This window comes from Lasioglossum baleicum, unplaced genomic scaffold, assembly GCF_051020765.1.
Source record: "Lasioglossum baleicum unplaced genomic scaffold, iyLasBale1 scaffold0130, whole genome shotgun sequence".
NCBI lineage: Eukaryota > Metazoa > Arthropoda > Insecta > Hymenoptera > Halictidae > Lasioglossum > Lasioglossum baleicum.
In genome coordinates, this window is record NW_027469190.1 from 1 (window position 1) to 25006 (window position 25006).

At 50.3% G+C, this 25006-nt stretch overlaps 3 protein-coding genes across 3 annotated transcripts in view; 1 reads left to right on the forward strand and 2 right to left on the reverse strand.

Annotated features, from left to right (window-relative positions):
* Positions 1-6: 6 nt before the first annotated feature.
* LOC143220012 (uncharacterized) overlaps positions 7-25006 on the reverse strand; it is a gene marked incomplete at its 3' end in the record, with an annotated part of 383990 nt that continues 358990 nt past the window's right edge. Inside the window, exon 2 of the mRNA XM_076445772.1 lies at positions 7-2809. Within this exon, the coding sequence (XP_076301887.1) occupies positions 7-1995 (1989 nt within the window). The remainder of the gene's footprint in view (positions 2810-25006) is intronic.
* On the forward strand, positions 6308-9353 carry LOC143219995 (uncharacterized). The gene is made up of 2 exons (XM_076445756.1): positions 6308-6894; positions 9218-9353. Exons 1-2 carry the CDS (start codon positions 6308-6310, stop codon positions 9351-9353), a joined length of 723 nt encoding a protein of 240 aa, XP_076301871.1.
* Positions 19850-21217, reverse strand: LOC143219996 (uncharacterized). The gene has a single exon (XM_076445757.1). It carries the CDS (start codon positions 21215-21217, stop codon positions 19850-19852), a length of 1368 nt encoding a protein of 455 aa, XP_076301872.1.

Here is a 25006-nt window from a genome sequence, read left to right on the forward strand (position 1 = left end):
GAATACTCTGGCTATAATGTCATGGCGATCATGTGACTTTTGACCAGGTAAAAGCATATCTGTGATGTCTTTCCATCTGGGGTTACACGTAAATGTGATAAAGAGGTCAGGACGGCCGTATTGACGAACGTATGTCATAGCGTCTTGTGTACGCTCGTGCATATAACGTGGTCCCCCGGTAAAAGATGACGGGAGCACCACCTTTTGACCCAACTGCTCAACATCAACGTCCTGTCTCTCTATAGCATCCCGCAAGTGTATGTAACTGTCAGCCCTCAGTTGCGCCTGGTTTTTTCTGATATACATCAACCTTTCCGTTTCTATTTTGGCATACATGTCTACTAAAAACTGACTAAAAAGCGAACGAAAATACACCAGGTGATTATCTTCTCCTTCTCTAATCATTATACGAAAAGAATAGAAACTCGCAGCGGAGACTGTCTTTTTAAGTGTTTGATTGGTCTGAGGATCACGCTGAGGTAAAGAAATGGAGTACCCATCCTCGCCACGGCAAAACAAAAGCGGATACTGCAGGGCGTCGTATGAACGGTGGATTTCACTAATGCGTTTTAATGAGTTATCGTGGCTCTCAAGGATAATGTCTCGTTTCTCAAATTGCTGACCAACCATTACTAAGGCCACCTCATTTGACGTAGGTACATTGAAGCGACCCCTGTGGCTGTCCGGTGGCTTCCTCTCAGCATTAATAGCTACTTTGAATGTTTTAGACGTTGCAGGCACCTTGTTTAGGGCGACTTTCAAATCTCTTACATAAGCATTAAACGTATGCAGCATTCCCTGTAGTTGTCTGACTAAGTCATGTTTTACATATGGAACGTTACTGCACCTTAATTGTACTTCTCTGTCGTCTTCGCCAACAAAATATATTTGTAAGTATTGTGGTTCGTTTTGAGGTGCTGGCAACAAACTCCCAACCAAGTGGTATACCTGGCCCTGAACCTTAAAAGTTGGCATAAAACCGTCCTTTATTATCTGTTTAGCTCCGAATGAGGTCATTTGAAAACAACTATTATATTTACGAATAACGTTCATGAAATGATCATGTTCTGGATGTATATTCATTATCAAGCTGTAGAGAGGCTCGGGTAGCTCTTCATAAGGCGGGAGCTGCACCTTTCCAGCGCTACAGCACATGCCGGGTGCCTCCTCCTTCCACTTGAGTGCATTGCACCACCGACACTTGTTGGTCATGGAACCCAAAGCCACAGTACTATCCTTTTCATAATTTGTATCGATATCATATGCCATGCCGGAGTGATCCTTGATTTTCCAAGAACGTTCCTTACTTTCTACTCGATTTTGCTCATATCGAGACTGTGACTTCCTATGCACCTCAGGGTGAGCTTGCTGGTACGTAGCCACAGCTTTTCTGTTCACCTCAGGGTGTTTTTTCGCATAATTTCTATAAGCGTTTTGACGTTGTTTCTTCCGAATAGCGTCGGTGCATCTGGCACGACGTTTTTTTGGGCATTTGGTAGAAACGGTAAGATACAGAGATGAGTCACAATATGATTCTGATGGCGGCGGTGACATAGTAGTCACTTCATTTACGTATACATCGAAATGGCCACGTGACAGATCATGTGAAAAGCGTAGTCGTCCCACGTGATTACCTACAGTACCAAAACATACGTACAGCTCACCGTTACGGTAAACTTCAAAGACCCATGGAAAGAGTTGCCCTGCCGCTTTCAGCTCACACAAACCACCATAAGTAAAAGGGCGTGACATGTCAATGCAGTATTCAACGGCACTGGAGTAATTGTTCCCGTTGCTGTCGTGGGACATAATGGCAAACTCGTCCCAGTTGGCCACCACATGGCTAACGATTTCCTCGCGTACTTCTCTGGCCATTACCTGTATGTCATACAATATGTAGGAGATGGCCCGAAACAAACAGGCCCCATCTCCAATTATAGGAACTACGGTGTGAGGCACCATAGTACCATTAATTTTCAATAATTCAACAGTCATTGTGTATGGATAACTGTGAAGCAACGGTTTGGTCGAGTAAGAATAATAAGTCTTAGTCTTAGTAGGAATAAGAAAAATAGCTACGCGTATTAATACATCTCGTGCAACATTTTGCTTGCGAGAAACTCGCTACGTCGTCGCAGCCCTCTCGCGGCGGAAGATGGCTGTATCTTTGCATTAAGACCAAGTTTCAAAGAAATCCGACCACGATCAAAATATTCCTCATACAAACGTTGCAACCCCTTTTCACCCCCTCGGGGGTTGAATTTTAAAAAATGCCGAGGCAGGTGTTCGATTAATTATATCAAAGAGCATTAAGACCAAGTATGAAGTAAATCCGACCACAAATAAAATATTCCTCATACAAACGTTGCAACCCCTTTTCACCCCCTCGGGGGTTGAATTTTTTAAAATGCCGAAACAGGTGTTCGATTAATTATATCAAAGAGCATTAAGACCAAGTATGAAGTAAATCCGACCACAAATAAAATATTCCTCATACAAACGTTGCAACCCCTTTTCACCCCCTCGGGGGTTGAATTTTGAAAAATGCCGAAACAGGTGTTCGATTAATTATATCAAAGAGCATTAAGACCAAGTATGAAGTAAATCCGACCACAAATAAAATATTCCTCATACAAACGTTGCAACCCCTTTTCACCCCCTTAGGGGTTGAATTTCGAAATATCCTTCCTTATCCCTTGTATAGATCATAAAGGAAACCTCTGTGCAAAATTTCAGCTTTCTAGGTCCAAGGGTTTAGCCTGGGCGTTGATAGGTGAGTCAGGACTTCGCTTTTATATATATAGATTAGCTAAGCAGTATAATATTGAAAACAGTAAACTGTATTGTACGCCGATGGAACAAAACCTAAGTTTGGAACCCGCACAGTCAGCCTCAAACAATATTAAATATAGAAATCTCATAGGAGCATTATTGTATATTAGCACTGGAACAAGATTGGACGTTAGTTATAGCGTAAATTATTTAAGTCGTTTTCAAAATAATTATGATGAAACTCATTATAAATATGCGTTAAGAATTCTCAAATACTTGTTTCTGACTAAAGAATTAAAATTGACATACAAAAGAAACGCGAATGCGGAAGTGATAGACTGTTTCGTTGACGCTGACTGGGCTGGGGACAAAGTTGATAGAAAATCCACTACGGGATACATACTAAGACTTTTCGGAAACGTGATATACTGGAAATCAAAAAAACAAGGCAGTGTGACAAAATCGTCGACAGCCGCCGAATACGTAGCTTTATCAGAAGCAGTTAGCGAAATTATATTTATAAGAAAATTGTTGAAAGATTTTAAGGTAAATACCGAAATACCAACAAAGATTTACGAAGATAACTCTGGGGCTATAGCAATATCCAAATTTGGAAACTTAACAAAAAACTCTAAGTATATCGAAGTTCATTACCACTTTGTAAATGAATGTTACGAAAGCAAGGAAATTGATATTATAAAAGTGGATTCAGAAAATAATATAGCTGACATTTTAACGAAAGCTTTGGGGAGAAGTAAATTCGAGAAAATTAGATTACTTTTGAATTTAAATAAAACAGAATAATGAACGTATAGAGCACAAAATTAAGGAGGTGTGTTGAATTATGTGTAATTTCGTGCGCTACACATATCTAAATATATATATATATTGAAAGAAGCGCATGCGCGAGCAGCTCCACGTAGCGAGTTGCTATTCCGTCTTGCACAGAGAAAAAAGATGGCGTGTATAATGAGTGAGCAAGCCGTTGGCATTGTGCGTGAATAATGAGACATTGTAAAGCATATCCATGTACATCACATTAATTAAGGATCATATATAATAAATACAATATTGTTGTTGTCGCGAAAGTGGTTGCAAATGGTCGTGAACGTTTATTTCGGAAATACCGATCCAAAATTATCAACAGGGACATCAAGTCCCCGATCACCGGCCTGGGCACCACATGGCACAAATGCCCCGCCGCGGCCGCCCACCTACTGGCGGCCGCGGGTAGATTAAGGGTGGGCTGGTCCACCGCGAAAGTTGAAGCACTGGCCGCGAGGCCGTTGCAGTGCTTCCGCTGCCTGGCCGTGGGACACGTCCGGTAGCGGTGCACTAGCACGGTCGATCGCAGCGGCCAGTGCTATAAGTGCGGTGCGACCGGCCACCGGGCCAACGCGTGCTCGGCGGCCCCCGGTGCCCAATATGCACTGAGCTGGGGAGAGCGGCCGGGCACAAGGCGGGGAGCGGCTTATGCCCCCCGCTACCGAGGAAGGGGCGAATAAATGGGGGAAAGGGGCCCCCTAAGGTTCCGACCGTACCGGTGAAGGGGGGACCAGCACGTCCCCCTCCCACTCCTACGAGGAACCAGGAGGATATAGAGGTGGACCCTCCACCCCCAGAGCCACCCGACCCTGAGGTGGCCGACCCGGGAGCGTCTACCGCACCATAATGCCCATGACGCTCCCGGTCGTGCAGACCAACCTGAACCACTCCCGCCGGGCCCAGGACTTGTTCGTCCATGGCCAGGCCGAGAGACAGGTCGGGTTGGCCGTTGTCACGGAGCCCTACAGCATCCCCGACTCCTCCCCTTGGGTAGGGGACGACGAGGGCTCCGTGGCAATATGGGCCCGAAAGGGCGGGGACTTCCCCCCCCCCCCGGCACCGTGGTCGAACGGAGCCGAGGGGTAGTGGTGTATAAGTGGGGAAGGTTTCTGGTCGCGGGATGCTACGTCTCGCCCAACTGCGGCCTCGCAGAGTTCGAGGGGTTTTTGGACCGGCTGAAGGTGATGATCACACCACACCTAGCCGGTACAATGCTGGTCCTGGGGGACTTCAATGCGAAGTCCACAGGTTGGGGAAACCCCAGGACCACCTCTCGTGGCGAGGCCCTTGAGGTTTGGGCGGGGGGCATGGAGCTCCGGTTGGTGAACCGGGGCTCCGTACCCACGTGCGTACGGTGGAACGGGTGGTCAATAGTCGATCTGACTTGGGCCACCCCCGCTGCAGTACGCCGTGTGTCCGCCTGGCGGGTGGCCACTGAGTGGGAATCACTCTCGGACCACCTCCATATCATCATGGAGGTGGAGGCCACCCAGCAACAACAGGCGGACTTGCCCCCCCCCCCACCACGTAGCACCCACGCAGCGCCCGTTAGATGGGCACTGCAGCGACTGGACGAGGATGTCCTGAGAGCCACAGCTCTCGCCTACTTCTGGGTCGAACCCAAGGAGCGCGGAACTGACGAGGGGGTGTCATGGTTCCGGGGCGTAATGAAGTCGATATGCGACGCTTCGATGCCCCGGGCCGGGAGACACCCCCCGAAAAAGTCAGCGTACTGGTGGTCGGGCGAAATTGCGGACGTGAGGGACACGTGCGTCCGCGCCCGACGCCAGTACACCCGCGCACGTCGACGCCATCCAGTTGGAGGCGTCGACGAGGCGAGAGTGGCCGCCCTTTATTCAGAGTATAGGGCGGCCCGTATGGCTCTGCAGCGTGCAATTGCCGCAGCAAAGGCCGCAGCCTGGGATGAGCTCTCCTCGGATCCCTTCATAGGGATCCATGGGGGCGTGCCTACAAGGCGGTGCTGAATAAGCTCCGCCCATGGGCGCCCCCATCACAGAGGAGTTAGACCCCGAGTTCCTGGGGCGGGTCCTCAGTACACTCTTCCCCCTCTCGGAGGGAACGAGAGAGAACCCGCCCCCCTCGGTCCATACCAACTGGACCGACGAACTCGGGGTCACAGAGAGTGAGCTCTCCCGAGCCGTCCAAAGGATCCGGGAAGGGGGCAAGAAGGCTCCCGGTCCCGACGGGGTCCCTGGACGGGTATTGGCCGCGGCCCTGGACGTCCTCGCCCCGGCATTCATACAGACGTTGAATTCCTGTATGAGCCGGGGAACCTTCCCCCAGGACTGGAAAGTCGCCAGGCTGGTCCTCCTCCGCAAGGCAGGAAAGCCCGCAGATGCTCCCTCTGCGTACCGGCCCTTGTGTCTCCTCGACGAAGCGGGTAAGATCTACGAAAAGATCATAGCCGACCGCCTCGTCGAGCACCTGTCCCAACATGGTGGTCCCGATCTGAGCTCGGTTCGGTTTTCGGAGGGGGCGATCGACGGTAGATGCCGTCGGTCGTCTCGCCTCCCTTCGGAGGGAGGCGCAAGCAGCGGTGGGCTGCGTCGTCGGTGGGATCCGGAGGTTGGGGCTGGAGATTTCCGCAGGCAAAACCGAGGCAATGTGGCTACACGCGTTGCCTCGGAGCCAGCAGCCACCCCAACTCTGGATCCGGGTAGGTGATGCCTCTGTCGAGGTAAAAGGCGAGATGAGTTACCTCGGCCTGACCCTCGACAGCCGCTGGTGCTTTGAACAGCAGTTCGACCGTATGGCCCCCCGAGTAGAGGGGGTGGTGGCCGCTGTAGGACGGCTGCTGCCCAATATCGGGGGGCCCGATGATCGGATACGTCGCCTCTATTCGGGGTTGGTGCATGCTAAGTTCCTTTATGGAGCCCCCGTGTGGTCCGAACAGCTACTGGCCAGCCGGCGTAACATGTTGCACGCAAACCGCGTGCAACGACGGCAGGCCATTCGGACCATACAGGGCTATCGCACCATCTCCGGTGAGGCGGCGTGTCTCCTCGCGGGTATGACTCCCCTACATCTCATGGCGGTGGAGCGGGCAACTACTTACCAAATTGCCTGCTCCATCCGCCGTGGGGAGTTATGCCCCGAGGGGGAGGAGATGGAAGTGCCGAGGCGCCAGGCCCGACAGGACATCCTGGCACTCCTGCCCGTTCTGGAGGAATGGTGCAGGAGTCGGGTAAGGCTCACCTACCATGTGACGCAGGTGCTCTCCGGGCACGGATGCTTCGGGGAGTATCTGTGTCGCATCGGGAAGGAACCGACGCCGCAGTGCCACCACTGCGAGGAGGCCCAGGACTCTGCGCGGCATACGCTGGTAGAATGTCCAGCGTGGTCGGCGCCGCGCAGGGACCTAAGGGGCGTCATTGGGATGGACCTCTCGTTGCCGGTCGTGGTCGACCACATGATCGGCAACGGGAGGTCAAGAGCAGCGTTTGCCTCCTTCTGCGAGATTGTGATATCGCAGAAGGAGGCAGCGGAGAGGGAGAGGGAGGCCGACCCCCTCTCCGCCAGGAGGCTGGCCTCGGCGGGGCGACCCCGTCGAGGACGACGGCCCCCTGTAAGGGGCCGCAGACGTAATGGCGGCGGGGGGACTACTTAATTCTTCCACCGCCGCCAAGGGGGGGCTGGCCGTTAAGGCGCCCCTGGGGTGGGCAGGTCACGGGGGGCGAGGTGAAGCAATAATCCCCTCTCCCCCACTACAAGTAGCAGCCTGCCGGTCGACCCCCCTCCTTTTTATTTTATTTTATTTTATTCTAAATTATATATTTTATCTATTTTATCTTTTATTCCCCCTTTATTTTGCCGCCCCTTCTTATGTTTGTTGTGTTTTTGTCCATTTTATTTACTCACTTATTGTTTCGGCTTCAACTTTATTTGGAAATGCCGGGGCGCCGGGATCGCCCAGATTTGAGCGCGCAGAGGACAGAGAACGTGAAGGAGAGAAAATACGAAGACACTCGCGAGAATAGCCTGCTTCGATTGAGTATAACTTTATTGGCGCGAGAATACAGAACTCGGATGGTCGTTGGGCGTGATGTGTCGCGAGGTATGAATCCTCCGACGCAGGAGGATCCTTAAATAGCCATCGCTTTGGCCGATGTGGTGTCACGCGATTGGCGTGGATCGCTTACCGAATCGATTGTTTCGGGATTCAAAGCAAGGTGATTTAGGTGATAACAGCGGGCTTTACGCACCGCTGAATCGATGGAAAACCAAATGTCGCACGGTGTTTATCCGTGTCTCGCATCGACCGGTAAACTCCTTACTTTGAATCCCGAACACTTATTATTTATAATTTATTGACTTTTATTTATTTTGTAACGGTTCGGCTTCCGGCGGAGATGTCGTCGCGGCGTCGTACCCTCTCGTGCTGTGATAGCACGTCGCGCCAGGGTCGGGAATCGGCGAGAGAATCGACGGAAGCTGAAATTGGACGAAGTGCGCGGGGTGCGAAATAACGACAACGTGTTTATGTGTTTCCGGGCTCACTCAACGTACGTTCGCGGACTCATTGTGTGGTTGAATCGTGTTACCGGTCCGTGCTTCTACTGGTGCTTCTGGTGCGACCGTTTATCGCGGCGCGACGCGATCGCGTGGACCTGGTGATGGATGCCGGCGACTGGGTTCAGGAGGAACGGTTCAGGAAAACCCGGCCACGAGTTGGGAAGTCCCTCGTGGCGGTTCTACGGCAAATGTAGAGGATGCTGCCCCTACATTTAATCGTCTCCGGTAGCTGTCGGAGTTCTCGGGATGCTGCCCGAGAAGGGTGTTCGGGATGCTGCCCGAACGGCAGAGAAGGATGCTGCCCTCTCTGTTTGGCGTGCTTGCTGTCACGCCGGTAGGAAACGCCGGTGTCGAGGAGGCCGATGCTGCGGACAACTTGACGACGAGCGTGGGAAAGTAGGAAAGTATCAGTAACACTTACCAATACTTCGGGATGTGCCCAGGATGCTGCCCAGGCTGGAAAAGAGGCCCGTGCCTCGTTTGCATCGCCTTTTATAGGCGAAGATTGGTGGTGGGGGAATGGTGTGAAGGAAACGGATGTGTGACGTCGAGTTTCCGTCTTCCTCAAGATGGCGGAACCTCGGCGTCCGTTTCCCGCCGAATATAGCTTGGAGCGCGGGATCGTGCATCGTAGCGCGTCGTATACGGACGGCGCGTTCGGTGATCTTCGGCGTCGCTCGGTTATGTTCGGCGCGTGTCTCCTAGTGACAGGCCTGCATCGTACAGGTCTGTTACACCCCCCTACCCCTTCGGGACAGCGAACGTGCGTGAGCGGGCACCCCTTTATTGAAGACCAAGAAAAGAAAAAAAAACGGAAGGCGGTCGTGCCGTGACATTGTATACGCATCTGAAACGCATAGAACGAAACATCTTATATCTAAGGGTAGGTAACGAATAAAACGGCACTAGGTTAGACACACACAAACACATATATTTCGCACAACGGTTCTTGGAACGTAGGCGGTGCTACATGAAACAAAAATGTTTTCCCATTCTTGGGTCTCGTTAACTCCGGTGGCCGCAACACAAAATAATATTGAAATGCGCGGCGTCTTGGTGGTGTTGATAACCTCGCGTTTCCTTGTAGGGCCGGAGCGGAGAGAAGAGCAAAAGAGAAAGAGAAGAAAGAAAAAAAAGAGAATACTTGCGCGGAAGCGTCCGCGCTTCTTCGATGCGATTTATGTAATAATGTGTTAATCCATGACGAGTCGATGGTAACCTAGAACGAACCTAATACTACGTAGTGTAACGGTAACAATTAACCTATCATCTTCCCCCGGCGCGGGGAGGGGAAACTCACGCGTCCCGGCGCTTGCACCAGCGGAGGCGCCCGTCGCGCTCGAAGAGGAGCATCCAGCGTTCCTCCCCGAGGGACGCTCGATACTCTCTCCTCGTGACGAATTTGGTCGGTACTTCGACGTGGCGGCCGGTCGGTAGCAAATACCAGGCCGTCGGGCAAGGCGCGTGAACCCCGGTGTACGTGATCGGGGCCGGTGTCCCTGGCGCTCTCCGCCATGGTGCTACTGGGTGCCCCGAGTTCCCTGGCTGCTCCTCCTCGGGTAGCTCCGGGTTTGGTGTCCTTGTCAGGGTCGGCCGGATGGCCTCCCGTGGTCGGTCCCTCGTGGCCGTCGCCAGGGTTGGCCGGATGGCCTCTCGTGGTCGGTCCCTCGTGGCCGTTGCCATGGTTGGCCGGATTGTCTCCTGTTCAATCCCTCCTGTCGGGACTGCCGCTGATGTTAGGGCGGTCGGTTGGACTCGCGCCCGGCTGGGTCCCGGTGCTGTAGTGGGCTGGTGCGGTCTCCGTGTCGTTGGTGAGCGGGTCCGCTGCCCGCGCCCCTTCGGTGCGGCGAGGCCCGGTGGCCGTGTGTCGGTGGCCGCGTCGGCCGTACCGGTGTGTGTCGGTCCGGGTGGCTTGACACCCTTCGGTTCGGGGAGCTTCGCCCGACTCCGTGATGCCCCATCCGTGGTCCGTTCTCGGTTCGGCCGTGGTGACATGGCCGTGTGGCGTCGCGCCCTGGCGGTTGACCGACTCTCCTTCTTCGCCTTGGGAACTAATGGCTCGTCGGGCCACCATTTGGCCGGTTCCGGTGTCTCCACCCGGTGAGGCTGAATAGACGGCGGGTGGCCGGCTTGCTCGCGGTGGTCTTCTATCGACAGCGTCGGTAGTGATTCTGCCGGGGCGAGAGCACTGGCCGATGCCGCCGCTGGTCGCGAGCCTATCACCCTGACTGGCGTGGGGAACCACGTGACCGCCCGTATTTTTGGCGTGCCGGTTTTCCGCTGGATGGTGGTCGTCGTTCCTGCTGGCCTCGTGGTGGTTTCCTCCCTTGCCTTGGTGACCCCCGATGTTGCTGCGGGTCCTGTGGTGGGTACCCTTTTTGTGGTAACCACTGGTTGCGGTCTCGTGGGTTTTCGCGTGGCCACCTCCATCTTGCGCTCGGCCGCTGTTCGCGTGCGCACTACGTGTCGAGCGGTGGGACCCTCGGTCCCTTTGGCGCCCGTGCGTATGCGCACCGCTTGGCGCACGGAGGATTCCGTCGTCGTCGTCGTCGTCGGCGTCGGCGTCGTCGTGGGCCTGGTGGCCGGTGGAGTCCCTCCGGGGCCACCGGTGACCGTAGCTGCGGTCACCGATGAGAGCGTTCATATATTTTTGAAACGGCTCTCCGGGCTTCTGCACGCGTTCTCGGGCTTCCCGTTCCCGCTGCAGCTGTGTTTGTTCCGCGGCGAAGTTAGCTATGAACTTCTTTTTGAAGTCCGCCCACGTGTTGATCCCGTGTTTGCTATTACGGTACCAGACTTGCGCGTCTCCGCGCACGAGCTCGGTAATTCCCCGCAACAATTCCGCGTCGGAGAGGCAGTACGTCTCTTGTAACTCCGCGAGACGTTCCACGAATGCATGCGGGTCTTTCCCGTCCGTGGTACATGCCCATTTTCGCATGCGATCCATGTTTCTTCCGGGGTCGTCTGGCGACTCGACGGTGATGAACGTTTGCGCGGGTGGTTGTGCGGGCGGCCCGCTGGCCGCTGGTTTCGGGTCGTCCATCCTGAACAATCGTTCGGGCAGACAGAACGGGTCCTCCGTCTGCTCACGGATACAGTTTTCCCAGTGTTGTCGGAGCTCCTCCGGTGTCCCGGTGATTGGTACACGTAGACGTCGCAGTTCGGTGAGGATTCGGTCCACTTGTATCCTGGTGACTCGTACCGGGTCCTGGGGCATGCCCTGTCGGCTGCACTGTGTCCTTGGTTTACGCGACGCGTTCGAATTTTGCCCGTGCGGTTGCAGTAACGCTGGGTGCCCCGAGATGGCGCGCACTCGCACTCGTGTTTATCGGCACTGTCACTGGCGATCGGTGCTAGGTGTCGCGGCACTGTCGCACTTGTCCGATATCACTGGTCATCCTGATCGAACGCGAGATGTCGCGCGCGATGCCTCACTTCCGACCGGCGAGGTGTCCGCACGCTAACCTCGAAATTTTGCCACGTGGCCGTTATTCCGACGCGTGATTTTCGCACCAGGTCCCTGTTCGGGCGCCATGTAACGGTTCGGCTTCCGGCGGAGATGTCGTCGCGGCGTCGTACCCTCTCGTGCTGTGATAGCTCGTCGCGCCAGGGTCGTGAATCGGCGAGAGAATCGACGGAAGCTGAAATTGGACGAAGTGCGCGGGGTGCGAAATAACGACAACGTGTTTATGTGTTTCCGGGCTCACTCAACGTACGTTCGCGGACTCATTGTGTGGTTGAATCGTGTTACCGGTCCGTGCTTCTACTGGTGCTTCTGGTGCGACCGTTTATCGCGGCGCGACGCGATCGCGTGGACCTGGTGATGGATGCCGGCGACTGGGTTCAGGAGGAACGGTTCAGGAAAACCCGGCCACGAGTTGGGAAGTCCCTCGTGGCGGTTCTACGGCAAATGTAGAGGATGCTGCCCCTACATTTAATCGTCTCCGGTAGCTGTCGGAGTTCTCGGGATGCTGCCCGAGAAGGGTGTTCGGGATGCTGCCCGAACGGCAGAGAAGGATGCTGCCCTCTCTGTTTGGCGTGCTTGCTGTCACGCCGGTAGGAAACGCCGGTGTCGAGGAGGCCGATGCTGCGGACAACTTGACGACGAGCGTGGGAAAGTAGGAAAGTATCAGTAACACTTACCAATACTTCGGGATGTGCCCAGGATGCTGCCCAGGCTGGAAAAGAGGCCCGTGCCTCGTTTGCATCGCCTTTTATAGGCGAAGATTGGTGGTGGGGGAATGGTGTGAAGGAAACGGATGTGTGACGTCGAGTTTCCGTCTTCCTCAAGATGGCGGAACCTCGGCGTCCGTTTCCCGCCGAATATAGCTTGGAGCGCGGGATCGTGCATCGTAGCGCGTCGTATACGGACGGCGCATTCGGTGATCTTCGGCGTCGCTCGGTTATGTTCGGCGCGTGTCTCCTAGTGACAGGCCTGCATCGTACAGGTCTGTTACAATTTTATCTATAGATGTTTTTCATTTATTGATTTTATTTTATTTTATTTTATTTATTTCATTTTATTTTAGTTTTATCATATTTTTAAGTTTTATGGGTGTCGACCAGGGGGGTGGAACAGGGGGAGGGGACAGACGCGAGCCGGAACTCGCCTCTGTCCCCTCCTTGTCGCGTGCGGAAACCTCCCTCCTCGGCCGGGCGGGAACCCCTTTTGGGTTCTCTTCCCCGAGCGAGGAAGGGGGTCTCCGGGGGTGGCGGGTGTCTCGAGCTGGGGCTCGGGGCATGGGGGACACCGTGTGGGTGACCCGCACGGGGTCCAAATAGCATTAGGTTTTTTGATTGGGGGGAGCTTCACTCCCCCCCGGGATAGGGGCATTAAGCCGGGACTGGAGGTGGTCGGTCGCATTCGTTCTCGAGATCCCGACCACCTCCAATTTAGCTCAGGGAGGTCACCGTAGGTTTTTAGTGGGTAGGTCTGGCCCTTCTGGACAGACGAGCCCCACATAACCCCGTCTTTCCCCCAGGAGGACGGGGTATGCGTAAAGCATTTTTCCTACGTTAAAAAAAAAAAAGGGATCAGGGTTGGCCCCATTACTCTTCCTGTTGTACATTAACGACATTCCGCAATCTCCAAGTACCACATTAGCTTTATTTGCTGATGACTCTGCAATCATTGCTGCTTCGCTCCGTATTCACCATCTCATCAAGATTCTCCAACATCATCTTGATACTTTGAACTCATTCTTCCTTAATTGGAAACTTAAACTCAATGGAGACAAGACCCAAGCCATTATTTTCACTAGGAAACGGAAACACTTGAAGAGCGATCTCCCCCTCTTATCAATTAACAACGTCAGGATCGCCTGGCAAAAAGAGGTTAAATACCTGGGGGTCAAATTTGACTCAAAACTTAATTGGGGTCCTGCTGTACTAGACAGGAGAAAAAAGGCCATAGCTGCATTCAACGTCCTTATCGGTGGCAAGTCCAAGTTAAAAACTCACCTAAAATTGCTCATTTATAAAACTTGCATACGCTCTGTAATTACATATGGAGCTCACCTCTGGCACACTGCAGCCAAGACTCATCTCCTCTCCCTGCAACGCATTCAAAGCAAGGCTATTAAAATCATTCTAAAACTTCCAATGGATCATTCCACAGTCGATATTCATCTAAAGTCTAACTTACCACTGCTTGAGAGGGCTTTTCAATCGCTCGTTTCCAACTACGGACCAGAGAGTCATCAAAACCCTCTGATCCGTAACACACTGATGTTTAGAAGGGACCTCCTTCCCTACTCTCCAAGGGTCCGCTTCCCACTCGACCTCTAGCAAGACCCTTCTGAAGATAATTTGATAGGTGACTCTGGCCAATCACCAACAATTCCTGCACCAGCCCGCCACCCCTCAACCGGAGGACTTCTCCAGCATATCCACCATCTGGGACAACTGTAATAACAACCAATTTACAACTATAACACCTCGGGGGATTCACCCTCCCCGAGCAAACCGGGGAGTGACGAAGGAAAACTTGCAGGAAACATCTCATTCATCATCCATTCACTAACTGAATTTCTCTATTAGGCGATCACTCTCGCCATATTTCATGCTGCTTCGCAACTGTTCAATAAGTTTTTTGAAAATTTTCTTATTCATATTCTTCAGCTTATGCTAACTCAACCCATCATCTCACTAATTCAAATCTTTTCCAAGATAGAAGGATAGGAAGCACATTGCTTCAGGAGCCTTCTCACACTTTCATGTTCAAATAACAGGCTTGCCTGTCTGAAAAAAAATACCGAGAGAGCGGAGTCCGCCTGGAGCTACTCTCGTGTACACCGGATCGTGCCAGCACTTTTCAGAGCTGAGGAACCATCCGTCCAGAACGCAGGCTGGAATCACGAGCTCCAGGAGGCGACTCTCTACCGTATCCCCGGCGTCCGGAGATTGCCGTGCCACCGCCGTGGCTGGATTGGACCCGTCGTGTCGGTGTGGTGGGCACGAATACCCTTAGGTGCTTCTAAGGTGCGTGCAACTGTAACTCGTCACTCAGGTGCTTCTGTGTGAGAGTTGCGGCAACACTCGGCTCTCCGTCCGTCCAGTACGGAGCGATTAGCCTCCGGCCTTGTCCGTGGGTCGAACCCTTCGCGGTTTGATTTCGCGATCTGGTGTGGTAGCGGCGAGTACGAACCCCTCAGGTACCTCCGAGGTACGTACGATCCGTGGTCTGTCTCTCAGGTGCTTCTGAGAGAACACCGCGGCGCCTACGCTGCGTAGGACCGTGACCTCCGACCGCATCCTGTCATATCTTCCTACCCTCCAGCGTGAACCCGGGGAGGCTCCGCGAAGCCTCGCGCCGTCCAACACCGCGTTAAGGTGAGCGCATACTAGATGGTCGCGGGAAGGCCGCGAGAAGGCCAAAGCCGCCGATGGACGCCCAAAGCCGCCGATGGACGTCCATGCGGCAAGGGAGCAGGGCTACCTGCTGTGCGTGGCAGAAAAAAAGGTCTCTGTGGGCTCCCCACCTCTTTTAGGGAAAGGGACCTTTCTTTCAGGGAGCCCTGCTCCCTGCTGTGGAGCCGTCGGCCCGCTAGAGATTTCTTCCCGCGTGGACGTCCATCGGCGGCTTTGGGCGTCCATCGGCGGCTTTGGGCGTCCATCGGCGGCTTTGGGGGTCCATCGGCGGCTTTGGGCGTCCATCGGCGGCTTTGGGCGTCCATCGGCGGCTTTGGCCTTCCCGCGGCCTTCCCGCGACCATCTAGTATGCGCTCACCTTTACGCGCCGTCGAACTGAGAAGGGCCATCCGAGGCCGTTAGTTTGTTACGCGGCCGGACTTACCGGCCTGCAAGAGATATATTCTTTTCACTGTTATTGAGAGGAAGAGTGGTTGACCGAACTCCTTGTTGTAACAGTCAGACTTTATTGCTAAACTGTACACCAACTGAACTCACTAACTATTTACACTAAACTTATACACTTACTGATGTAACACAACTTATTAAATGAAACTTTTACTCAAATTGTCTTAATGATAATGATATCGTGGTCTCTGAAACCCGGTAAATGTGAAGCGATTGAAATGATGCTGACGTGGCGCGAGCTTTGAGAACAGAGAGAACGCGTGTTTACGTATTCGCGTGATAATCTGAACTGGTGAAAGTGATTCGGTGATAAAGGTTCCTGACGTCACGGGACACTAGCTATTCACATCCTCGCAGAGATGGAGCAATCAGTGTCTCGCGAGTCGAACCCATCGAAGTCGCGATCGGTCGTGACGTCAGAGGTCTTCTCGCTCGCTCCTTAACAGTTACCTTCTTACATCGCACATTGCGAAATAAAGTATATTTTGTACACCCGCTTTCGCCTTCATCTCATTGATTTACCTACACGAACCTTGGTCAACTCCCGAGCTACAAGGCACTGCGAAATCGGATCGTTACAAAGTATAGTCGTTTAGAGAAAAAATTAATTATCATAACTAAAAAATGTGAGTAGAAAAATACAATTAAAGTATATTCGTTTTAGATATCCACGAATTATGTGACGCGTCCATTCCCAGCCATTTTATTTATACTTTATTTCCTTTTCTGCGTAATATTTTTTCAACTAAGTATATGTCAGGATATTTTGCCGCGCTTATCTCGTGTTCGTAAAATCCTCCGGCGATAGGTTTGTCCCTCGAGTCGGCCAAGAGGTATGTGACAGGATTCGTTCGTTTCACCGCGATAATCTTGAATATTTCGGTTGACCAGTTCGGTGTGTATCCTTTGTCGAATAGGGTTTTAAACTTGCTGACGCGCACGCAATCATCAACCTTGAATTTGGCAGGACCAGCAATCTTCACATTACTGTACACGGTGGACAGCAGGTATCCAGCATTTCTACGGCTCACGTCTACGGGTCGCATACGGATGGTACGATGTTTTCGATTATTGTAGTCCTCCGTCAACGTGGGAAGCGCATCGATCCAGCGATATTTTCTACTCAACGAGAAAAATTTCCACATGCTGTTCTTCAGCGTGCGATTGAAACGTTCCACGACGGATGCTTTCATAGTGCTAAACGTAGAATAATGATGAATGTTGCGGCTCCTCAGATAGTCTTGGAACGTTGCATTGTAGAATTCTTTTCCCATGTCGGTCTGCAAGTTGTTCGGAGCTCGACCGTCCTTCTTCAACGCTGACGCGAAAGCTTTGCACACGTCGCTCGCATTTTTACTCTTCAAAGGAACCGTCCATGCGTATTTGCTAAATACATCGATTATCGTGAGAATATATCGATACCCTCGATTGTCTCGCGCGTATTTTTGAACTTCGACGATATCGGCTTGCCAAAGATCATCCAATCCTCGCACGATCACACGACTACGCGGATAAAAACGTCTCGCCGGAGCATGCAGCTCTTCCACCACGTTTTCTTTACTCATCGTCATCGTTGTTGATCATCTCTTGCTCATCGATACGTCATATCTGCGCGTATACTTTTATCGAGTTTCCCATATATACTCTTCTTTAAATCTGAACAATCAATTCAAAACGAATTATTAACTGAGATTAAATTGAAAATTAATATAAACTATATGATAATTATTAATAACATTGATGTTGAAAACGGATTGGTTAATGGAGCACACACATGCGGAATATTAAAATTGATTATTTTTCAAGAAAATGTGACGGTTACATCCTTCCTGGCGCGAAACTATCCCCACCAATACAGCACCGTCGTCGGAACTCCGCGCCTACTCTCGCGGTCGCGGTCTCGCGGCTGGGCCACAGCGACGAACCCGTTTCTCGCGAGTAAAGACGAACGGGTCCGCGGATAAATACCCCGGACAAACGTCAAGTCAGGGTCGTCTTCGGGCCCCGGTTCCTGATCCTCCGTCCACGACCGACCGACCTTTCCCTCCACCTCAGCGGCGAAACGCCGACTAGGTACCATCTCCGGCCCGAGCGGTGAAACACCCACGGGAGTCCCTCCACCTCAGTGGCGAAACGCCAAGCAGGTACCAATCCAGCCCCAGTGGCGAAATCCGAGTGGGAATCCGTCCCCCACCGCAACGCCGCTAACGCCGAGCTACAGCGCCTCCGCTACACCGAGCGACCGCTATACCGAGCAAGCGCTATGACCGGCCGTAGACAGCAACGTAGGTCCACCTTGGCTCTTCGAGGTTCCGCGACCTTGGACAGCCGACTGACGCGGCGACACCTTCCAACGTACCGAGTAACCGTCACAAAAATACTAAAATTCCGTCTATATTGTGGTTAGATTTTCAATTGGCCAGAGTAGGAGTGAAAGTAAGAACTCGTTATCGTGATTATATGAAAAATGCAAATATTGATCAAAATTTAACACCAATAATAAAAATATCGAATCAAGTAAATATGTTGTTAGACACGATTACCGGTCTTTCAAAGATTCGTCGTCGCGCGAACCCCCCCTCGTCGTCCCGACAGTAACTGTTCCGGCCGATCTAGACTCGGCTGATGCGCTCCAACCGACGTCGGGTAGCCGAGCGAATGACGTCACGTCAGCCGCGCGACCCCCCACTTCGCGATACGCCGAACGCGTGATTTTCGGCAGATACCGGCGGATCAACGGCATTCGTACTGTTAACGGCCTCGGCTTTACATGTTTACGTCTTCGACACTTCGTACAACCGTTAGCAGTCGTCTCGCTCCATCGTCGTTCACACCGCATACGCGTATAATTATTGTACATCGCGTCTATTGTTAAGTTTTGTTCTACTGCGTTACATTAAAAGTGTGTGTGACACCAGTGGACATACTATCACTGAACTTTCACGAACTCCCACTGATCCTCATATCCGATCTCAAACATTTTTTGTCGAAAGTCCGGCTTGGAGCTGCTTGGAGCTGATTGGAGCGAGCGAGGACACAGCCAGGAGAGCTCATCGCCCACAGAATCTTCTCCGAGGACAACACCGCAATCGACAGACTTTCACCGACAGATATCGCCATGCTGAGGGAAACGATTCTCGTTTTCGCGGTTCTGCTCGCGGTCGCCTGCGCCACGCAAGTCTACAAGTGCGGGAGTGGAGAGCCGATAGCAGATACCAATCTGATTAAGATATCCGGCTCGAAGGACCAAAAAATGTTTGAGATCGGATATGAGGATCAGTGGGAGTTCGTGAAAGTTCAGTGATAGTATGTCCACTGGTGTCACACACACTTTTAATGTAACACAGTAGAACAAAACTTAACAATAGACGCGATGTACAATAATTATACGCGTATGCGGTGTGAACGACGATGGAGCGAGACGACTGCTAACGGTTGTACGAAGTGTCGAAGACGTAAACATGTAAAGCCGAGGCCGTTAACAGTACGAATGCCGTTGATCCGCCGGTATCTGCCGAAAATCACGCGTTCGGCGTATCGCGAAGTGGGGGGTCGCGCGGCTGACGTGACGTCATTCGCTCGGCTACCCGACGTCGGTTGGAGCGCATCAGCCGAGTCTAGATCGGCCGGAACAGTAACACAGCGAAGAGACCCCTCGAAGCGAGCTCCCATGTATGTATGTACGGTGGGGGTACCCACCGATTCCTGTAAATAGGACCCCCATCCGTAATATGCTGTGTTCCTTGTAAACTCCTCTGCGAGTACAACGCGAATATCCACGAGCTAGCGCCTTTCGAAAGACGCCATTACTTCTCCTCTGAGAGAATTCTTCTAAATTTTGTCTCTCCACTGCGAGAACCTTCGTTTTGTTGACTATGGCTATACCTAAGCACCATAGCTAATAAATGTTCTTAGTGAATAGTGAAACGCGATTGACCTGAGTGAGAATTATTTCAACGCCCTAAGTTCGACCATTCCTACCGTCTTTCTTTGAACGTGACTCCAGCATTTGTAGTTCACGGACTCTCAATCTCGGCAAGGGTCGGTGTAACAAGGAACCAAATTGTTACACCGACCCTGGCCGAGATTGAGAGTCCGAGAACTAAAAATGCTGGAGTCGCGTTCAAAGAAAGACGGTAGGAATGGTCGAACTTAGGGCGTTGAAATAATTCTCACTTAGGTGAATCGCGTTTCACTATTCACTAAGAACATTTATTAGCTATGGTGCTTAGGTATAGCTATACTCAACCAAACGAAGGTTCTCGCAGTGGAGAGACAAATTTTAGAGGAATTCTCTCAGAGGAGAAGTAACGGCGTCTTTCGAAAGGCGCTAGCTCGTGGATATTCGCGTTGTACTCGCAGAGGAGGTTACAAGGAACACAGCATATTACGGCTGGGGGTCCTATTTACAGGAATCGGTGGGTACCCCCACCGTACATACATACATGGGAGCTCGCTTCGAGGGGTCTCTTCGCTGTGTTACTGTCGGGACGACGAGGGGGGGTTCGCGCGACGACGAATCTTTGAAAGACTGGTAATCGTGTCTAACATCGGCAGTATCTGGAGTATCCGGCGCTGGACTCCTGATATCCATGTCCAAATCAGGTGATGTTTGGAACATTGTTTCGATGGTCCTCCTGGTGTCCTCATCTGATAGCACAGTGGGCGGAGGTCTACCCGCCACTGTGCGCATGACCCATTTGTAGGGCTTACCCCAGATGTCTTCTTCTATCCCGTCTATCAGGTTAGTCCATGATTTTTTTTTAGCATTCATGATTGCTATCTTGAGTGCTTTTTTATTTTCTTTGTGTTTGTCATAGTATGTTTTTATCTCCTCTTCAGGTTTATCCTTGGATCGTGCTCTCTGTAGCGCGCGTCGTGATGATACAGCTAATTTACGTAATGCGGCTATATCCGCATTCCACCACCATACCTCCTTTCGTCTCGATGGAGTCTTCGGATGAAAACTGGTGGCTTCAAAAATTTCCTCCAGCAGTTGTATGTAAGAGTCGATGTCCTCGATCGTGGAAATAGTAAGTGGATCGGCGATTTTTGTAAGTTCAGTGTATAGCTTGCTGAATCCTTTAATGCTTAATCTCTTTTTAGCCTTCTGTGCTTTGTTCTTATTGTCATTGAGCTGGAACTCGTGCAGCAAATAGCGATGATCCGAGGCTGTAAATTCCTCTAATATACGACTGCTGCTAATCGCTTCACCCGCAGTTTTGCCGCACAACATGAAGTCGATCAATGTTCTGCGACCGTTTTTCTCAACTGAGAATTTACCTTGGCTAAGGGTAGGTATTAGTTCGCAGCTGTTGCACATTTCCATAATGATTCCTCCGTGGCCGTCTAGAGTTGAAGAGCCCCAAGCTGGAGATTTAGCGTTAAAGTCGTCTGCGACAATGCACCTACTAATGTCTATCGTATTTAAAAAGTTTTCTAGCTCGGCGATCCTATCTTTATATTCTTCAATGGTTCTGTTTGGGGAAAAGTAGCAAGACACGACGACGTACGAATCCAGCCGTACAGCCACGATACCCTTGCCACTATATAGCCTCTGGATGTTGGAGTGTGTATCGGGTTGGGGGATCCAGATCGAGGCACATTTATGTCCATCATTAAACCAGTAAGACTGTGGAGACCATGGTTCGGACACCAGAACAATGTCGGCTCCGAGTTGGTTGGCAGTTTGGGTGACCAGGTTCTGAGCCATTTTACAATGGTTTAGGTTAATCTGAAGAATCTTGAGGTTCTTCTTCAATGCTGTCATTATTATGTTACGTACTTATAGATAAATAAATAAATAGTTAAAATTACAGATATAAATATATAAATAACTCTAAGTGTGTATATATAATTAAATAAATAGATATAGACTTAGTATGTATAGGTATGTACAATATAATACGGTGTAGCTAAACAGGTAAGTGTAAAAGTATTAAAATAAGTAACTACGTATGTAAATATATAAATAGTGTAAACAATAGGTTTTAACAGTGTAAAGTTAGGTAAAAATAATTATTGAGTGTGACTAGTATAGGTAAGTATATAGATATAAGTATTGTGACGTGGCAATATTGCCAGCGTCACTCTAACCTCTCTAGCGGAAGACCTGGCCATCCTCTGGTCGAGCTTTGCGATAAGGGCAGCAGCGAGCGATCTCCCTGGGCATATGCGAGACCCAAAGGCCGACTAGTAATATTTGAAATGTCGCGCCAATTTGCGTGACGAACGTTTACAGGACCGTATCCGGGTCCCAGGCGGGATCCGGAATTCCACTCTCAACACAAGAGGCAACGTGCCATCGAGAATCAGCACCTCGAGGCAGGAAGAAGGCACAACTCAAGGTAAAACAGCGAGAGATCGTCAAGGCCCAGGACTATCAACCTGGAGGCGCCGACGAGGGCATGCGGTACAGAGGATATCATCCACTCTACCCTGTCGTCGCCTCGTCCGGGAAGAAGCCAGTACCGCAACCGGATTGGCTGACGTCGATCGTCTCATCGGGAAGCGGCCAATCGGACGACATCGCTGCCGGATTAGCCGGACGCTGCCGGAAGCCGAGCGCCGTCGCGACGGATTCGCTGAGGCGAAATCCCGCGTTAGCGATAGGCCGAAATGTTGCGTGAGGAAAGCGGAATACGGAAGTGGGGGACGCTCTGCTTCCGCGTACCCGGGCCACCGCGTGAAGATCCATTGCGTCGTCAGAACTCTTACGAATAAGTTGTCGCTCTTAACGATTGTTAACGATTAAAGTATTTTGCGTCGGCTGATCGGAGGACGAATAAATCGCTGCCGAACATCCGCTGCCGTGAGATAAAAGGTAAGCGCCGATCAGGCTTTCGTAAATAATTAACGAAACTTCGTGTTGGCTCGGGTAGTGGGTCGTAACGGTTCGTGAACCACTTAGCGGGAAATAACGGTACGAAGGACGAAGTCGTCCATATTATTTGCGAGGGGTACGAATCCTTCGGATTGTGAAGGATTTCGTCCTCCTAATTAGAATCCGGTCGGATAGCGGGGGCCGCGTGGCCGCATTGTGACGGTTGTACGACGCCAGTTTAAACGCGAAGTCGCGGATTCAATCTTTAGCGTTATTGCCGTTATTTCTAGAGATCCTGGTCTCGGTCCACGGTGGGACGCCGTCGCGTGCTCGATTCGTACGCGTGAATTTAGTTCGAACAGTGTCAGCTATCTAAGTGTCGTATAGAACGTCGGGATTCGGACGGAACGCGACCTGTAAGGTCTTCCGCGTGTCGTACGTCTTATCGCTGCCGAATCCTCTGCGAGGAGAGTCGAAGGAAACCGCAATCCGCGCGTGCGATTAACACCTTTCGCCAGATTTACTGAAACGCGCCGGCTATTGTACTACCTGCTGCCGATCAGCTCGGCAGTTTAAGATCGTCGTGTAATAAACGAATTAATAGCCGAAACATTGTATTTTTCTTGTGTGAAAACCTTCCCGTCGCGGGGAACGTCTCGTGTCCTCTCGACGTAGAATCCTGGGCCTTCGCGATAGCTATTCAGATTCCGTTTGCTACGCCACAGTCTCGCGAGTCATACCGCGTTCCTCTTTCGAGTTCCGATTACGATGCTTTCGTGTGACACCTACGGGTGTCTGGCGCCCGAAATCTAGTTCAGCTTGATTATCGAATAAAGAGACTGCGGGCGTATTTTGTCCCGAGAGGACCACGCATCGCGCGGCCGAGCGTGGCCCGGCTTCTCGCCTGTAAATTCTCGGTGTCGCCATTCATCGTTCTACCATCTTTACGACAAGCTAAGAAAGCGACGTGACAGTATATAAAGGTAAGTATAGATTTAAAAATAGGTAAGTGTAGCTATAAGTATAGATATAAACGTATAGATATAAAAATATGGAAGTATGTAAACATAAGTATAGATATAAAAGTATAGATATAAAATTAGGTAAGTATGTAGCTATAAGTATACAGAGGTAAGTATAAAATACTGTGGTAATATGTAAGTGAATTAATATAAACTAGTAAAAATATATATAAAGGGCCTAGCCGATTAAGATGGTCAAAACTGCCCTTAGAGCTTTTTCAACGGCTATTGAACCATTCGAAAGCTTGCCAAGAAAAACCCCTCTGAGTAAAATTTCAGCCCTCTAGCTTGCCCGTGAGGGTAGTTACAGGGAAAAATAGATTTTGCGGTTTTCGGCGCATTTTCCGGTCTAAAATGCGTTCTAAAATTCTGAAAAAAATGTGACACATTCTGGATCCCAAGGCGCATTTTTGAGAATTTTTTCAGATTTTTTTGTTTCAAACTGTGGTCGTAAAAAATGAAAAACCTCAAAAAAATCGGAAAAATATTTTTTTCTCAAAAATATGAAAACATGCTATTTTGCTGTTTGGTTCCCTGATAAAGTACTATAACAGGCAATGTTGTCAATTTTTTTTAGATTTTTTGTTCGGCTGCATCATTGTCAAAAACAATAAAAACCGAATTTTTTCGACGTTTTTGCTGTGAGGAGGAAAGTTACACTTGTTGGCTTTACCGTGTGCGTATATTAAGTAATTTTTAGCGTTATTACACTGAAACAAGCAATTATTTTACCTAAAAAATGTGATTTGAGAGAAAGAAAAAATTGTATTCTGTGCGATATATACCAGAATGTTCGCAACGCTTACAACATCGCCGGTTGGCACCGCGGTTAAGGCGTCCGACTACGGAGCGGATACTCTGGGGTTCGAATCCTGTCGATAGTGGTTTTTTTTCCATACGTCAAACTTTATTTTTTCAATTTCTTATTATGTATATGGTTTACTCATACGAGTTTAACAATGTTTTTTTAATGTTTTAAAAATATTTAAGTAACATTTTTAAGCAAAATACATACAAAAATAGTTTTGGATCATAAAAAGTATTATAAAACTCCAGCATAATGCATGTACCGTCGACGGTCAACTCTGTTCTCAGTGCCTATAAAAACCTGGAGTTGACCGTTTTCCCTGGCCTTCCATCCGAACGGGAAAGGACAATATGACAGTACATAGCAGGTACTGAGGTAGTTAATTTTTACCACGTTTATATTAGTTTATGATTCTGGTCGCGCAATAATCAGCTACGAAGAATACAATGACCGTCGTAAAAACTGGCCTGCAAGGAATCTTATCTTTTTGGGAGGGTGGTTATTATTTCCCTTACTAATAGCTGCGCGTATTTTCCGTACATCAAACTATATTTTTCCAATTTCTTATTATGTGGTTTATTCATGTGAGTTTAACAATATTTTTTTAATGTTTTAAAAATATTTAAGTAATATTTTTAAGTAAAATACATACAAAAATAGTTTTGGAGTATCTATTATTTCCTTGATTCTCTAATTGTATATGTTCATCATGGCGGTCCTGTTTAACATTTTTAACATTAAAAATCATGAATATAGTTTCTAGGCCTTTCGGAATTTGTAGAAACGGGTAAAATAGAAAGAAGTATATATAGCAGCTGTTCTTCCGAGTTGTCATTGTTAGCCAATTAGCTGCTGTTTTTACGTGACCTGTTAATTACAGAATTATTTATTTCTCATAAAAGTAAA